Source organism: Gallus gallus, chromosome 2 (assembly GCF_016699485.2).
Source record: "Gallus gallus isolate bGalGal1 chromosome 2, bGalGal1.mat.broiler.GRCg7b, whole genome shotgun sequence".
Classification (NCBI taxonomy): domain Eukaryota; kingdom Metazoa; phylum Chordata; class Aves; order Galliformes; family Phasianidae; genus Gallus; species Gallus gallus.
Window position 1 is genome coordinate 58,984,458 of NC_052533.1, and position 18,603 is coordinate 59,003,060.

The 18,603-nt window shown below is 37.6% G+C and overlaps 1 protein-coding gene across 2 annotated transcripts in view; it reads right to left on the minus strand.

Moving 5' to 3' along the window:
- Positions 1-18,603, minus strand: part of CDKAL1 (CDK5 regulatory subunit associated protein 1 like 1) — a 376,852-nt gene that overhangs the window by 220,137 nt on the left and 138,112 nt on the right. For both annotated transcript variants that reach the window (XM_418914.8, XM_004939622.5), the window contains one exon: positions 14,247-14,367. In XM_418914.8, coding sequence (XP_418914.3) covers positions 14,247-14,367 — 121 coding nt within the window. The remainder of the gene's footprint in view (positions 1-14,246; positions 14,368-18,603) is intronic.

Sequence of the window (18,603 nt, forward strand, 5' to 3'; positions counted from 1 at the left end):
TTCACATTAAAAAAGAAACAACAGCTGTGTTTAAACTAACTGTACTTCGAGAATGAGGGAAAAGAAGATGAACTCTAACACACAGCTCTCATATTCAAAAGAGGAAATACTGTGAAAGAAGAATGGGGAAACCATAATAATGCACAATTCTTCAGACAGCTCTTTTTGGTACCAAAAAATACAGAACCTTAAAATACATACAACAAGTACCATCACTTCACACCTCTATCGTTCAATTTCATTTTACAGTATCTTGCAAGCTTTCTATTATTTTATTTAGTTATCATATGAATGTTATGGCTTCATTCCCATAATTTGACTACACATCCTCATTACATTTCTACTCAAAGAAGCAACAACTGTAAAGTACATAGGGTAGAATGAACTGATAGCATAAATGGAGGGCTTAGTTTAAATTTAATGATTAAAACTCCCACTGTAGTTCTTAAGATAAGTTCTGCAGATGTCTGAACTGCAGAAGAATAGCTGGTTATAAAGTATCTGCATAACACAATTTGCACTAGTTAGGCTTTCGGTGGGGATGAAAGAGATGTGTAACTGGCACAGAAGGGGAATACCTGCAGGAAAAGGGAACCTATATAGCAGAGAATTAAACAGCACTGCACTAAACAGTACAAGTGCTGGGTAACTTTGGTACTTGCACACACAGATACTTCTAACTTGGACTACGTGTCCTGTTTCCACAAAATTGCTAGATTATGATTTAGACATGTCCAAGAAAAACATCTGAAGATCAGCTACAGAAACAATAAGATTCCCTTGCAACCTTAGCACATCCCTACAAACTGCAGATACAAACTACTAAGTGTAGGATTAGTCTACGCCTTTGATTGAAGCAAAATGGCTAAGTCTAGTGGAGACACACACTGACCTTTTAGTCTGAACTCAAAGGTTATTCAAATGTTTAGTGTCACTGCATTAGTTTTTAATTACAGAACTGAAAGTTAATTTATTCAATGTACTGAACTATTCAGCTAAACTTTCTTAAAGATGTAAATACTTAGTTTTATCTATAACAACACTTCCCCTCTAACACATATAAATTTCTTTTAGACTGTTACTCATTTAAGTGGTAAAATTAAACACAAAAGTCAGTGCATTTTCCTAAAGAACTGAGCCACTATACTACATATTTTATTTTTCTAAATGACACGTAGTCTATAGCTTAGAAAATGAAAAGCACACTCTAGACATGGCTCTGGACAGCCTGGTCTAGCAGCTGGCAACCCTGCACATGGCAGGGGGGCTGAAACTGGATGATCATTGCGGTCCTTTTCAGCCCAGGCCATTCTATGATTCTATAAAAAAATAAATAAATCTAATTTGCAGAAAAACTCTATACTGACAGTAAAGAGAGTTCTTCCTCAAACTCTTTAACAAACGTTATAAAACAAACTGCTGGAACACAGCGCTGTGGATGACTAAACAAATCCTTCAGTAAACATTTCCTCAGCTGTAACGTTCCGTGTGGTACCAACTTAAACTGCACAGACTCAACCGACCCTCTGAAAAAAACGACTATTTCAGAAGCTAAGCAACATTACATGACACACATGACTAACAGCATACTCACTGAAGGCAAAAAGCACTAGACATTTCTCTCTTAAAAACAGAAAAGATACCAGAGCTGGCACCAGTCTGCAATGCAAGAAAGACCATGTGATACTTAGACACTTGTGTATTAGTTTAAAAATAAGTCAGATAAGCATGTGACAGTTTTGTGCATGGCCTTTGCTTAACAAGCTCTTTTTCAGAAAATCCACATAAATATCAACAAAATTCTTTTAAATAATACTACTAATAAGCTTAAACTCTACTCCACATCTGACATCTTGAAAATAAACTCTAAAAACACAATTCTGTAGGGTTACTTCAGGAAAAACAGAAAACATATGTTTTGCAGCATAAATTCAGAAAGAAGAAATTAAAAAAAAAAAAAAAGGATTAAATTCTTCTTGTAATTCAGGCTGATGAAATTCAGCATGGTAAGTTACAGAGACAGAAGCTTGGGGTGGATGTTTCCAGTGGGAATAATTTGCTCTGCCCAGCAGGCAAGGAATTTGGAAACAGAGTTCCTCTTTCCGGAGACTGAATAGGCATACAAGATCGCACAGGAAATGCTTTTAAGTCGGGAAATGGGGAGGCATTCTGCATGGAATAGGGAATCCATAGCTTAGGGTATTTCTTTTTGAAGTGTCAAACCACAACAACTACCTCTGAGCGGAGGTCTCTACCACTATTAAGCAACTGGGCTTTTCCATTACTATGTGCTTCTATTTAAATATCCCAGAACCACAGAATGGCTGAAATTGGAAGGGACATCTGGAGCTCATGTGGTCCAGCCCCCCACAAAGAGCAGGGACAACCCAGGCAGGATGTCCAGGAAGCTTGTGAAGACCTTCAAGGAGGAGACTCCACAGCGTGTCTGGACAACCTGTGCCAGTGCTCTGGCATCCACACAATACAGAAGTGCTGCCCGGTGTTCAGATGGGAAGGGTCACCTCCCTCAACCTGCTGGAGGTGCTCTGCCTGATGCAGCCCAAGAGGACAGTATGAGTACCTGAAGAAGGAAACAAATTGAACAGAGGTCTAAGGAGCCACCTCCTTGACACAGTGCTCTGCAGGAGCTGACATATTTAGGCCCAATTCATATACACCTCTCATGCCTGTAAAAATGTTTTGTGTAATAAGTAGTCAAGGAGTTCTTTATCAGACTTATGAAAAAATTTCACGGACTATACTTGTGATACTGATACAAGTAGCTTTTACATTCACGCTTATTATAGGCTGTTGTCAAGCTACATAGGCCTACTGATCTTAATTTCCTAGACACGGCTCCTAAACTAAAGAAAACCAAGGATTATGATAATTTCAATAACAACATCAATGCGCAATCTCCACAAAAAGAGTAGGAATACATTAAAGATTTTCACAAGTGCAGTGACTTCATCCAGTTCACTTGGGAATTCTAAATATGACTGTGAATGTGTCAGAGGTGAACTGTCTCAGACATTTCTCAGATCTTTACTTCTTTGAAAAGGAACCATCCCCTAGAATGGGTGTCCAACCTTTGGCTTGCCTTGGCCACATTAAGCAATGAGGAATTGTCTTGGACCATGTATAAAATATATAATATAGTCATATTATATGACTATATTATATATTTTATAATACACAAGTTAATGCAAAAACATCTTTTATGTATACACATATATTACTAGAACATAAAAAAGAGCAACAACAACATAAAATTCACAGGTTGGACACTCATGCATGTAGATAAAAACTGATAGACAGATATGGCTCTCCATGATACCTGACAATTGACATATAATTGTGGAAGGAAGTAATGACATTTTGCTTCAGTCTGACCGGTATTTTTTTACTCATTTGGGAAAGAACTACTGCATGGTGCTGTACTTCATAAGAATGCCGACACAACACAGCAGAGGCTACTTTGAGTATCCTCAAACCCAAAGCATCAACTTGCAGAGTAATATATTAAGTTTAAAGGGACCAGAAACTTGGAAGTTTAATGTCATTTGTGCAGGTAGATATTTAGTAAAGCAGGTATAGTCTAAAACAGAGGTTAAAGTAACTAGTCATAAAGAAAAAAAGAACAAACAAACAATATTTACTGTTCTACTGCATGCATTCCACATCTCCACATCTGAGGGGCAGGGAGCCCGTAACATGCCTCTTTTAAATATATCTGTTCTTGATATATTATCTCTTCTCAAATGTGTCATGGAGTAAAAGCAAAAGAAGAAAGAACACAGAAATCTACTGTTTTTCAATTTACTAGGCTATTTGAAATGCAAATTCAATATAACCTGTTTTTATAATTAAAATTTACATCTGAATTTTTAAAAAAATATATTACCTTTCAAGAACGATAATTCAGAATAGTAATATGCAGGTGGCGGCACTTCTCAGTAACATTAGCCATAAAACTATTTTTTTTCCAATTCTTAGTATCGAGGAAGATACCAACCTACCCTTTTAAAGTCTATTTGCTTAAGCGATTTTACAAATATGACATATATTGACGCTCACAGATAAAATGGCTTTATCCTTCCCATTTTTCAGATCTTAAGAATTCACACAGGTCAGTGAGGATACCTCAATAAACTGCCTTCATGTACTTTGGCATTTTGTAAATAATGCAAAATCCGTTTTGAGCCTGCCTACCCATTTTCTCCAGGGAAAACCTTTCCAATTAAAATTATCTCTAAATTAAGCTTAAGAACTAGCCAAAGTAAAAAATATTTCCAGTACCAAATCACCCAAGTCCCGCTTCCTCTTTCCACACATCCCTTAGGGCATTTCCCCGTCAGTTCTCCAAATATTCCACCTTGACTTATGAGGGTACGGAAAATACTTCAGTCAGACTCTATGACACGTTCATTTTTTTGCTCACGTTTAACAGTCATAATAATACTAGCAAAAGAGATTATAGTATTCAGCAACTCAAAGTTACCAGATTCTGCTGATGAGCATTAAAGACGCAGACACTGAAATTTAAACTCTTTAGTTGTACAATGCTTTAAAATAGGCCATTAAAATACAGAATAGGCACTTCTTAAACTAACATTCCAAAGCAGAGTATTTTTTCAAAACAATTTCTTCTTGAGTGCTGGCTTTGTTTTCCCAGTTTTGATTTTCCTATGTGAAAAGCTAAGACTAATGATAACACAATGTTAATTATAACATATGGGCCTATTTTTCAATATTTACAGTAATCTGAGAAAAGAATAAAATGTTTCTTGGGATTCTGGTCAGATTTCTCTTAGGAAATAAGCAGGCAGTGAGAGAAAGGACACAAATGAACTCTTTTCTCAACAAGGAGGAATTCATTTCCAACCTCAGAAAGAATACCAATGTCAGAACTAAGGCTATATGAAACTGCAAATAACTTCAAAACCATCTTTTCTCATTCAAGCAGACCCTAGTCTCATTGTGTGATCCAAAAATACTTCTGTTTGTAAGCACCTGCCAAAAGACAGGCAGGAAGTCTCTTTACAATAATCTGTGCTAACCTGGAATCAGATTCCTGTGTGCTAAAGCTGGCTCACTTTCTAGATCATTGTTCAAGATAATCAGGAATGCAGTACCGAAAAGAATCATCTGAAACAGCAGGAAACTATACATCATATCTACACAAAAGGAGATCAAGCTTATTTCCCTGCACACATCCTTTCCCTTCATAGTTTAACTTAAGAATTGGAGATTGAATTAATTTCTGGTGATCTTCCCTTTGGGTTAAAAAGAAACACAACTGTGCAGTGTGGGAAGCCACCTAGTGACAAAGGAGTACAAATATGCCTGAAGCTGCCCAAAGTTTCAGTACGATGATGCAGTTAGAGCATGTGATTACTGCTGTTTTTCTCAGAGACTTGCAAGATGCGTGGTGCACTGCAGCTTAGAGAATTCCATAGTTATTTTGGGCAAATTTATGATTCTTCCTGAATTTTCTAAGTGTGCTGTGAAATAGCAAGTTTACTGAAAATGAGATGTACAAGAGCAAAACAAAATATACCAAAATGTGTAAGGAAAAGGTTTGGTGCCCATTTTAAGCTCATAAAGGTACTGTATCCAGGAAAAGTTCAGATTCCTGAGGCTGGAAGGAAATAACATAAAATAGATGAATTTTCAAAACCAGAAATAATCCAAACCATTTTCTTGTAAATCAATTCAGAAATCATTCAGCAGACTCAAAAGAGGAAGTTTTCATGAAGCAGAAGAACGAGTTCTATAATTTGTGTGTCGGTAAACAAGAGTTCTCATTTCTCAAAAACAGAGAGCTCAAGGAGTAGCATGAGCACAAAACACTGCACAGCAAGAATTTAAGGCCAGAAATCTGTGTGCATATAAAAAATGTGCTGTTTTCTGCCAATGACAAAGAACTGCACTTTACCAACATGCACCTTACTACTTTACTTTAGTAGTGTAATGCCAAAGAAACAACAATTTACCAGTATTCTTAGGTGTCATATGTCGATAGACTTAATGAAGGATTGGCTGAACATTTCTTGGAATAAGAGACAATGCATGCTGATCATTAAAAGAAAGGAAAAAAAAAAAAAAAAAGGCTTGTGCTAGATCAATTCAAACAGTATCGCCTATACAGTCAAAGGGGTAACTCCTCAGCTATTCATTTGAACATATGACCAATGTCCATTAACAGATACTGAAAGTTGGGTTTTTTTCGCTCTGAAGGAAATACCCAAGCCTACCCTACAGAACCAGCTGTGACTACCTTTGATGTCTGGGAGGAGACAGAAGTCAAGCTAAAAACCAGGAGAGAGGAAACAATTATTTCCTGGCCCTAATCCAATTAATTTCTTTTCTATTTTCTTAAATTACTCTTTTACATAATCAGCTCACGGAAACTAAGAAGAAAAAAGCTATTTTTCATTTACTCTCAATCAGAAAGCATAGATGAGGAGGCACGTCCTCAGCAATGGGGACATAGAACAAGATAGATGCACAAAGAGCAGAAATTTAACTCACTTTGAGATGCTGAAATGATACAAGCATGACAGTTGGAAAGATGAGAATGTAATCCACATTGATATACCACTTTTTTCTGATAGACAATACATTTTTTTTAATGTCCTCAGTGAAAGTGATACCAGGCAGCATCTACAGATGTTGTAGCATATATTTACATTTTATATCCCATCCTTTAAACATGAAATATTATAATTGTATGAAATTGATAATAAGTGAAAAAGAAAAATCTTTCAGAGACTGTAATCAATACTCTATTTAAGCATCTCATTAGGAAATAATGAGCATGGATGCCAGTTACAGTAAGTTGCAGTGGAAAGAGACCTCAGGCAAAAAAAGTTAGACTTGTTAAAATTTTCTGTTGTAAACAACTCTTCCCCTTTCCCTCTGTTGCAGCAGTGTGGTTTCTGCAAGGTTTGGAATACTTGATTTCAGATGTTATAACTAAAATTAAAATTCCTTCCCATATTGACAGATGGCACAATTGTACGTAACTTTTTCATTACAAAGATTATTTTGTGAACTGTTCCAGAGTAAAACAGATTGATCCATAGTACATGCATGGCTGAAATACATGCTTAGTATATAGTATACCTGGAATCTAGCTACAGGAACATGCAAATATTGATTAAAACATAAACAAAAAAGCTCTAGTTGAGAAGTTTCCTTTCACAAGTATATACATTGCCTTTTCCAGATCCCCACCTCCTACATTTTCTGAGGGTAATCAACATGATAGACTCTATCATGTCATTGGTGTATAGCTAAATAGTTATCAAAAACATCCTTTTAAATATTAAGATAAGATAGAGCCAAAATAATTGTATCAGTATTTCCTGGGGAGTTTGCTCAAAGTGTTTACATCAAATTAAAGTAAAAATAAATATAGTATGCGGTATGATAATATATCACTTGCATAAGAATCTTGAAAAGTTAAACATTAAAATATAGAAAATCTGTACGTTATTCATGAATAATTGAATTAAATTGAAGACAAATAATCCTCTAAGTATTCAGTCAGTCATTTTACAAAATACAAAGTGACCTGTAATACAGACTCACTGTTCATTCAAGATGGGAATGACAACATTTTAGGAGAAGATGGAAATGTTGAAAACATTGTGGGATAGTTGGATAGACAAAAATATTTAAGCAGTTGCCAAAAAATGAGTCTATCACTGTCAAACAGTAGGCAATTCAATTTTTCACCTACCAGAAGGATTTTGTTTTCTATGCCTCTTTGTATTTTTATCTACAGATGATATTGTATTGAGGAAGAGAACTGAGTTCCTATCAGTAAACACAGAAAGCCAACAAAATAGGGGTTTGTTGACTAAACCAAATTTCAGATTATTACTGAAGTATCCCACTAATCTCAGTGCAGGAGCGCAAAGGCTTCACAAGGTCTTAGACTTACTTAAGCCACGACATCCTTTCCTGAGCAGATACTTTGCTCAGGAAACAGATATTCTGTTTCCAGATAGGGTCTGCAGAAAACTCATATATAATGGATTCAAACTGTGTAGTGTATTCCCATTGTCTAATAGTGGACACACCAGCATAGGCAACGTTTGCTGAATGCCACAAATCTGGCTCAGCAAGTTCAGTTAGCCAAAAATCTGAAAGGACAAAATAGGACACTGCAAGAAATCAAGAATCCAACAGTCATAGCTAGGGACTCTTTTTAAGGCCATTACCAAATATTAATTTGTTACCCTAATTAGAAAAAAATATTGTGCATACTGGTTGATTTGTAAACTATTTTGCCAAAATCCTGTTTTAAATAAGAGATGATTGCCCTTCAGCCAAGCTGGACTATGGCAAATATTTAGTTAATCTGCAAAGAGTGACCAGCTTTTTATAATCCATGCACATCTGATTGACAGTCGTACTCTGTCTTACAAGGGGGCTGCATGGTGCCAGATACTAGTGAGTATCTGCAGTTATTCAATGGTACAGTACTTTTATACAGAAGAAGCATTTAACTGGAGAGGAGGAGAACGTGTGATTTCTGGAACAGAGGCACTTGGCACTGCTGCAGTAGAATACTGTGGGATCAGCACTCCAAGCCACCATGGGGCAGCTGCTCATCATCCCAGTGATACAATTGGACAAGAATAACCCTTAAGGAATCAACACAAAGAATAATAATCCTCAGCGATGTCACTTACTACAGGCTACCAAAAAAAATGAAGAGCCTAGACTTTGGAGAAAGGTAGATTCAACAGAGCAGTCTCCCAGCTCCATGCTGGAACACAGTCTGACCCTGTGTTGTATGCCCCTGGGGACCTAATTCTGCATCTGAGTATGATAAGCACCTAACTCACTGCGGTACAGTAAGATAAATAACTAGATGCTTCTAAGTGATCCCAAGAACCTCAATTTCTCTCACTGGGCAATCTTATGCTGGCAAAGGTATAAATACTGTTCTAACTGGGATCTGCGCGCCTGCTAGTGTACAGGCATCAAATGACTATAAAGCAATAATTACTCCTCCATTGGAGGAGGCAAAAAAAGACACATGCTTCACTTCCTGATCTTTTTGTTTGTAAACACCTTACATATCTGGCTGATATCACTGCCTCCCTACGCATTGCCTTATGAGGAAAGCCACTGATATTTCTTGTCCAGTAGTTCTCAACCAGTAGCAGCAACTGAAGAGAAAGAATAGGAAACGCTTGTAATACTGAAAACAGCCTGAAATGTGCTGATACAAAGATGTCTCAAAGCAAAATGAATCTATGCATACCAGCAAAAGCCTTCCAGATCTCTTATCAGCATTACTTTACAACTGTTACCTAACACCTCACAAATACCAAGATATGAACCATCAAAAAAAGGGAGAAAAATATCCAGCATCGCAAACTTTTATAACATGAGAAAAGTTTCTGCAGAATCAAAAACAAAAAGAAAACAAAAACCAGGATTACCTGCACTTTCATGTCTATGTAATTCCAGTGTATTTTATAGACTCGATGCTAAGCAAATGCTGAAATGCAATATGTAGACAGAATATTATGTGACTTCATATAAAATTAAGAAGCAACTCTTGGAGAAAATTCAATCCTCATATTCCCCAACTCATCATAAAACTGAAGAACTGCTTATGACAGAAAATGATGAAGGAGTGGAATTTAATCTTTCATAATTCGTAACCGGTGAAGTATTTTTGCCTCAGAATGTCAGGATTAAAGACAGTAACTCTACAGTTTTTGGTTTTTTTTTTTTTTTTTTTGATGAATTTTTGATCACTTGATTTATAAAACAAACCAAATACTGTAAGTAGAACTACATCTTTTTTTTTTTTAAATTCTTTTGCTAAATTTGGATTCATTATCAGCTTAGGAACATTCTGAATGACCACTTCAGGGTACAGAAAGCACTTCAGCGAACGCATATGCAAACCACCCAGCAGTAACTTCTAGTGTAGGCTCACATTCAGCTCATACAACTCATAGTGCACTCCCTCCGTGCTTCCCAAAGCATCCAACAAGCACAAATGAAATTATATTTGGAACGTATGAGATTTGTAGCAGCTTGGTTAGAAGGGAGACAGGGTCACAGCAACAACAGAGTTACATCAGTTAGTTAAAGCTGCAGAGTAGAGAATTCGGGATAGAGAACTACATAATGAAAAGGTGGACAACTAAGTTTGCATCCCAACAGAGTTCTCTGAGTAACTAGACAGATTATGATACTGGCACTAATGAAGATTAGATTAAAAGGAGGAACTAACATTTTTTCCCTAGACCGAAATGAAGCTGTAATGCAAAATGGATTCCAGAACACACCGCTTTCTTACTTCAAACTGGCAGATGGAAAAATCACATTAGGGTGACTGAACAACTTCATCCCTTCTCTCCATATAGCATTTAACACGGTATCCTATTACTACTACCTGCAGATGATCTGCAAAATACATGCTTATGCCATGAATAATAGTGAAGGAGATGGAACCAAGTGTCTTTAATTCAAAGCAGATCTGGGGAGACATGAATAAAGGTTCTAGGTTCATACCTATTACTATCACTGCAGAACTTGCTAGATACTAATACAACGATCCCCTCTTTGCTAGAATCATGGACTTGTATTAACTGCTTATTATGCAGAAAAAAAAAATAATGATTGATTGAAAAGTACTGAATTGCTTTTTAGAACATGAACATCAAACCATACACATTAGGGGAAAGCTATGGGAGTCAACCTAAAGCACAGATAATATTCTGGCATGGTAAAGCCTCTTTATGTATCTGATACACGAAAAAATTAAGATCCGCTTATGTTTATTAGTGCATCAGAGCAGTCTGATAACTCTCTTGTGCCCCTGTTGTGGCACTCACCAAAGTATTATTTATGAACATACCCAAGCATGCTGAAATATGTTGCTTCTGGCCTGAAAAGTTTCCCCTGCAGTCACAGTTTCTAGACAGAATCTCAAATTGTCATGGTAAATTGAAAAGACAAAGATAAGACAAAGGTAGCTTGGATTCCTAAATGAAAAAACAGAAAACCCGAGAGCAATCTAAGTTAACAATAGAAAAAAATTAGAAAAAAAAGCCAAACACTGAACAAGATCCAGTTCCCTTTAAGGACACAGCATCACCTTTCAAAGAGCATTTGTGCATGCATTAGTATTTGGGCAAGTAAGAAAAAAATGTTCATGATTATACCTAGACTGAATCTTTCAGGACAGGGAATTTTTTATCCTCCATATTTGAGGCAGAAAACGATACGAACTTGAGTTAAAAATCAAATCTTACTCTGCTGCAGTTCAATTGTACCCATGTTCTCAGATGCAGCTTTACTATACTTAGAGATAGCTTAATAATCAGCACATTTGAAGACTCTCCAAAGCATTCTTGCCCCTCCTGAATTCTCAGAACAGCTCCAGGTGGCAGGTGTCCACATCTATAATGGTGTTTGTTTTAATGGAGAGGCGAAGGGGCTAGCAGAAGCCATCACAGATCCCAACCTTTTGAGGTTGAGGTATACTTGTGTTCCAAGCCTCACAGAAGAGGCCAAGAGTTTGTTAAGCCCTGCTTCAGTATGGCAAAACACCACCACTTGTCACAGCTCTGAGGGCATCAGCAGGCCTCACCCACCCTGGCCATCCCTAGCTGCCAACTCTACCAGCTCCTTCTGACTGAGGAGACCCTGTTACACTAAGGCCTGTGTTCCCAGGCCTGCCCTGGGCTTACAGCATGCCTGTTTACAGCCCCCAGCCCTGGTTTATTGCTTACCACATCTGGGACTGTAGATGACTTCTGCTCCCATCCAATCTCTGCATGCAGTGCCAAGGCCACTAGTACGGATCCCAGTGATGAAGGGACTCTGAGCTGCTGGCACCCTCTGATTACTTCTCATCCTCCCTCACTGAGCAGCCCTATTCACACCGATCCTGGATACTATCAGTCAACAGCACCACACAGACATATCTCCAAGAAGGAAACCACTCTTTTTAACTTGGTATTTCTTACTATTTTGAGACAGTCCAGTCTGACATAACCAATCACTCAATAAAGAATACTGTACCAAAACTAATCTTTAAAGATTTCTCCGGTCTTTACACACAGAAAACAGCACAGATTCTATGTGATATCAACACTAAAAATTGCCACAGGCAGATTACAAAGACAAAGCAGATAAAACAAGCACAGTCAAATCGCAATCAGTAATACTTACTCTGTCTTGTTACTCACTGGTTATTTTTTTTTTAGATTTTGAGAAAATTGAATGCTGTTGTTGTCTTCATAAAGCTACAGTTTAATTTTCAAAATCCCATTAGTAACTAAAAAATCACCTGCAACACACAGGTGGAGAGACAGGGAAGAGGGAGAATGGGAAAGAATGCAATAACCAGTATTTCGTGGGAGACAAGATTCCCTGAGCATATGATACTGAATGGGACATTAGTTAATTCAGATGCCTCATACAACTGTCTTCCAAGTTTGAGGTTTTCAGAATACTCTTGTCTGTACTGGACTTACTTCTTCATTAAATAAATATACCCTTGTGACTTCTACTATTATTTAGGTTACTCTGTGGTATAAAATACATATCGTATTGTCGTAAGAATAGCACTAATTCCTAGTGAAAGTAATAAGGGTTTGTAAACTCCCATGTACTAAAGAAAAGGTTTTCCCAAGGTAATATCTTAGGGAGGTGTTAATTGTCTTCAGTTTGATCAATTTGGAAATAGTCTTGTTTTAAAACCAAAATAAGAAAACACAGAAAGAAAAGAAAAAAAAAGCCCTGTAAAAAAAAGGTTGCTACTAATCAGCTATCTGATGGTAAATGCATACAGTCTGCAGTAGCCTGTTTCATTTCCACAATTAGGCTAAGCCATAACCTGGTAAAATTATCATTGCCAGTACCATTTTAATGTGGTATTAGACATGAAATGACATGTAAACAAGACCATAGATAAACCAGTTTGCACTCTTGGCAACATTACAATGAGAAATGTTTTATTACATTAGTTATGAATATCAATGGAAAAGAAAAATCGTAACACCTGAAACTTAGGCATAACCAAATGTAAAAGAATATTTTGCTTTTAATCATGAAAAGGATTTTCAATACATGAGCTCAGAGAAGTCATAGACAGGAAAGACAATACAGAAAGAACATTTCTGAACACTTAAAATAACTGTACCAGACAATCTTATATGCAGACTTCAAAAATGATCCAGGCATGAACCTGCAGTTTAAAAGTATTACAATTCAACATGAAAAAAAAAAGTCATCTCTGTATTTACGGTCAGAGGAAGAAAAAATAACCACACTTAAGTCTTGAACTGATATTCTGCTCTAAATAGAACACTAGATTTTACATCGAATTATGAAGGAATGATTGTTTAAAGAAAAGGAGGCAAGAGAAAGAGGATAGTAGCTTAACTGCTTCATGAAATGTTTATGAAAGTACAAGACCAAAGTGAAAACAGAGCTAATATATTTCATGCGTTTCTTCCTCTAGGCTATAAGATCTCACTGACCTAGGATGTCTAGAATAACACGTTTTATATTCATCACCTGTGAAATTACTATGTAAGTTGAAAAAGATGGGAAAAACCAGAGGAGACTTGTATCGGGGACTTTTGTTTGTGTTTTTAGGACACTAACCAAATGGTAGATAATTGAGCGGAGAACAGAAAAGTATCAAGGGAAGAGAGATTGCAGATGGAATGCCTCGAAGCAGAAAAACACTCATAAATGTATAGAAAAATAGACATCTAGAGTTGCTTGATGGGCAGAGACTAGTTTTTTTTGAACAAAGCAAAGTTTGAAATATGACCACAAAAACTCTTAGAAACATATCAGAGGGGCTAGAAACAAATAAATATATCTAATTTAGCCATTTATATAGCTGAGCTGATAATCAGGTGTTTACAGAGCTTTATCAATTACAAATGATATTCCAAAACTCTCTTCTAAGCCAAAAGAGCTGAGAAGAAAACCTCATAGTATTTTTTCTTCTCCAGTTTTCTTTGGAGTTTTACTTCTGAGAAATGCTTAGTGGACTAAATGAATTGCAGTCCTGGAAAGCAGAAGACTTGTACCTAGTTAAGTAAGGTTTATTTTCCAGAAAGAAGGACATTTAAAATCATTTACAATTTAAAAGTGACTATTCTTCCTCTCCTGTGTAACTCAGAAGTTATACACTAGGCAGTTCCTCAGAAGAACTAAATACTTTATGTTTGAACGATTCTTACCCTGTATTGATGGAAATGATTTCTATAAGTGGATTCTTCCTGATCTTTGGTAAATCCAGTCGTGCTCCCCCCAAACGTTTTCCATTATCCTTTTTCTGACCAAGCAGTCTCACAGAATGACCTTCAAATGAAGCATAGAAATGCAGTCAGTACAAAGCACGTATTTGTTTTGATTTGCTCTTCATCACAAGCAGTGTTTATACTTCAAAGACTGAAAATGAGAATGAGATGTAACAATTTATTTCCATCAGCTGGAGAACTTAAAAAGAAATACTGACAGGTAAAGTAAATAATGTTAAAATGGAAGAAATTATTTCATCCAATCATCTTTTCATACTTGCATTTCTGTTTTATTCAATTAAAATGATCTAAACAGTTTCATTTTCAAATTCTCAAGCAAATATCAACATAGTGATATTTATACAACTAGTATGGCAAAATGAAAATATTTTTTCCCCAAGCCTTATGCAAGCCAGAATTAATAGGTAATAAACTACTCCTAAACATTTTTAAAGCTTATGTAGAGAACCAACCTGAGTTTAAATTGTCCAACTACATAAGTCTGAGGGAAAGTACTGTGCAGCAGATCCTGTGAACACATTAATGGCTAAACTGACAAGAAACATTTATGGTCAGCATTGGCTTCCCCACTCCGGCTCTACAAGTCAAACTGACTATAACCAACATTGATTTTTGGGCAGAGAGCACTGTAAGAAGGTGTTTATTATTTGTTTGTTTTACTCTATTCCATATGTACCTGAGATTTTCATTTGCAATTTCTTTGCTATCCAGAGACCATATTCCCCCTAACCTCTCTGTTCTTTTTCTGCAACACACTGCCCTAATCACCCTGCTCTTTTCCTATGAAATTTGTTTCCTACAGGACATGTAGAGGGTTCTGCTGCCAGCTGACTATGCAGACACATGCAGAGCAGCTGTGTTAAGACTCTGCTAGATAACAAACATACTGCATTAGTGCCCCTGTCTGGAAGAGGCTGCAAGTGATGAACTGAAGCAGAAGGAAAAGGGATCATCCCACTCTTACTGCCGTAGATGTAAAAGAGATGATCATAAGGATGTGTTCTTTCAACACCAAGGAGACTGCAGGCCAGAAACTGCCTCAGAATGCTCTCTTGAAACTAGTATTATCCTGACAGTAAAATACTAAAACTATCATAATTGCCTGAAACAGAACATCAGTTACACAACTTATGATGCATTTTAACAGTACAAATAACAAGCTTCACTAAAAATTTAAAAGCAAAATCCAGCAATGAAGAATAAAATAAACTGAGTGTATATTACTGCAAGACCAGGAGCAAAATATCTCCAGTGAAAAAATCATTTATTTCATGAAGCCCAGACATGGTAGGCCATAATGGTGGGCTGCAAGCCATTCAGGAGATGCCGGGAGTATGTGGAGGATAACTTCCAGGTCCATGTGGCGAAGGGGACAATAAGGAGAAGTGTGCCACTGGATTTAGTTCATACAAAGAAGGGCTGGCTGAGGAAGCGAATGTCAGAGGCAGTTTTAGCCACAGCAACCATGAGATAGTGGAGTTCAAGTTTTGTGTGGAAGAAACAGGGCAGGAAGTCAGATTGTAACCCTGCACATCAAGAGAGCCAACAATGACCTCTTCAAGAACCTACTTGGTGGTATCCCACAGGTTAAAGCATTGGAAGGTAAGTGGGCCCAAAAGAGTTGGTTAACATTCAAGCATCACTTTTTTCAAGCTCAAGACTGGTGAATCTCTAAGATTAATAAATCAGGCAGAAGTGGCAGGAGACCCACACAGATGAGCAAGGAGCTAATGGAAAAAAAATCAAATGAAAAAATAAAGCTTATGGACTGTGGAAAAAAGGATCTGGCCACTTGGAAGGAAAACAGAAAAGCAGCTGGGGCACACAGGGATGTAACAAACATGACTAGGGCCCATCTAGGATTAAATCTGGTGAGGACAGTTAAGGACAAGAAGAAAGGTTTCTTTAAATATATAGATAGCAAAAGGAAGACCAGGGAAAATGTGGGCCTGCTGCTGAATGAGGTGGCTGCCCTGGTTATGGAGAACACAGAGAAGGCAGAGTTACTGAACAACTTCCTTGTTTCAGTCTTTCCTTGCTAAGACAGGCCCTCAGGAATCCCAAACGCTGAAGGTAAAAGAGAGAGTCGTGAGAAAGGAAGATTTCTCCATGGTCAAGGAGGGTCTGGTTAGAGATCATCTAGGCAAACTCGACATACACAAATCCATGGACCCGAACACAGCAGCAGCCATTACTGCTAAGGGAGCTGGCAGAGAAGTGACTGCTGAACCAGTCTCCATAATCTTTGAAAGGTCATGGAGAACAAGAGAGGTGCCTGAGGACTGGAGGAAAGCCAGCATCACTCCAGTCTTCAAAAAGGGCAAGAAGGAGAACCTGGGAAACTACAGACCAGTCAGCCTCACCTCTGTCCCTGGAAAGTTGATGGAACAACTTATTCCGGATATCTTCTCCAAGCAAGTGGAAGAAAAGGAAGTTACCAGAAGTAGTCAACACAGATCCACTAAGGAGAAATCATGCTTCATCAGTCTAATAGCCTTCCATGATATAATGACCGGCTGGGTAGATGAGGGGAGCGCAGTGGATGTTGACTATCTTGACTTCAGCAAGGCTTTTGACACTGTCTCTCATACCATTCTCATGTGTAAGCTTAGAAGTTAGGGATACAAGAGTGGACAGTGAGATGGATTGAGAACTGGCTGACTGGCAGAGCCAGAAGGCTGTGATGAGTGGAGCAGAGTCTAGTTGGAAGCTTATAGCTAGCAGTGTTCCCCACGGATTTGTACTGGGTTTGGTCTTGTTCAGCATCTTCATCAATGACCTGGATATAGGGATAGAGTGCACCCTCAGCAAGTTTGCTGATGATACAAAGGTCATAGGAGTGGCCGACACACCAGAAGGCTGTGCTGCCATTCAGCAAGACCAGGACTTACCGGAGAGTTGGGCAGAATAACCACATGCATCAGTACAGATTAGGGGCTGACCTACTGAAAATGAGTTCTGCTGAGAAGGACCTGTGTGTCCTGGTAGACAACAGATTGGCCATGAGCCAGCAGAATGTCCCTGTGGACAATAAGATCAAAGGTGTCCCAGGATGCATTAAAAAGAGCACGACCAGCAGGTCGAGGGAGGTTATACTCCCTCTCTACTTTGCCCTGGTGTGGCCATACCTGAGGTACTGTGCCCAGTTCTGGGCCCTCCACTTCAACAAAGACAGGGAACTACTGGAGAAAGTCCAGCAAAGGATTACAAAGACAATCAGGGGCCTGGAGCATCTCCCGTATGACAAGAGGCAACGGGTACAAACTGGAAATTCCATCTGAACATAAGGAAGAACTTTTTTTCCTTTGAGAGTGACAGAGTCCTGGAACAAGCTGCCTAGAGAGGCTGTGGAGTCTTCTTCTCTGGAGATATTCAAAACAAACCCAGATGAATGCTTTTCTGTACAACCTACTCTAGGGAACTTGCTTTAGAAAGGTGGTTGGATGAGATGATGTCCAAAGGTCTCTTCTAACCTGTATGGTTGATCCTTTGATAACAAACAGCAAAGAAAACTATTCCAAATAACTGACAAAAGGTGGAGTGACTACTACTTAAGAGATTAGGAAAGGGAAAAATCACCTGTCCTTTAAAGTTGAAAAACTCTTTGATAGTACATGAAACCACCTCTACAATATGTAAAATATTCTTTAGATACTATTTAGGAAAAGGAAAAACTACCCTAAAAACAGCAGACAAGGAAGATGGATGAAACAGAAAGCATGTTTGAAGTATTAGCTGAAATATATCTAGCACAGTAATCTAGATAGCCAACTCAGATGATCTGAGAACCACGCACAACCAAATCTGCTATCTTACGCTATCAACAGCTGTTTACAAAACTAATTCATCCATCAGTTGAAGTCTTTCTGCAATACTCTCATTTTAAGGAGACATTAATTTATTTATGAATAATGTGACATTCAAACTCTGAATTTTCTTGTATGACATCAGAACAACAGCTAGAAGATAAGCAACTACTTTTGGCAGTCTTTCTTATACTTCTTAAGATACATAGAAAACTCTTATACAAAATTTGATTTAACGAAGAAGTGAGCAGAACTAGCTTGAGATTGCAATGGTTAACACTAAAAGGACACATCAGTAATAGTAATTGAAAGGTTATTATTTTTGCAAATGTGTTGGAGAAAAATTTCATTATACCCTGCCGTGAACTTAGAATATCTTACTTGTGCTATTAACATTTGCTAAATTATTCATTTCAACCTTTTCATGACGATAACAGCAAAATCATTGTCTCATAATACAATCGGTTATT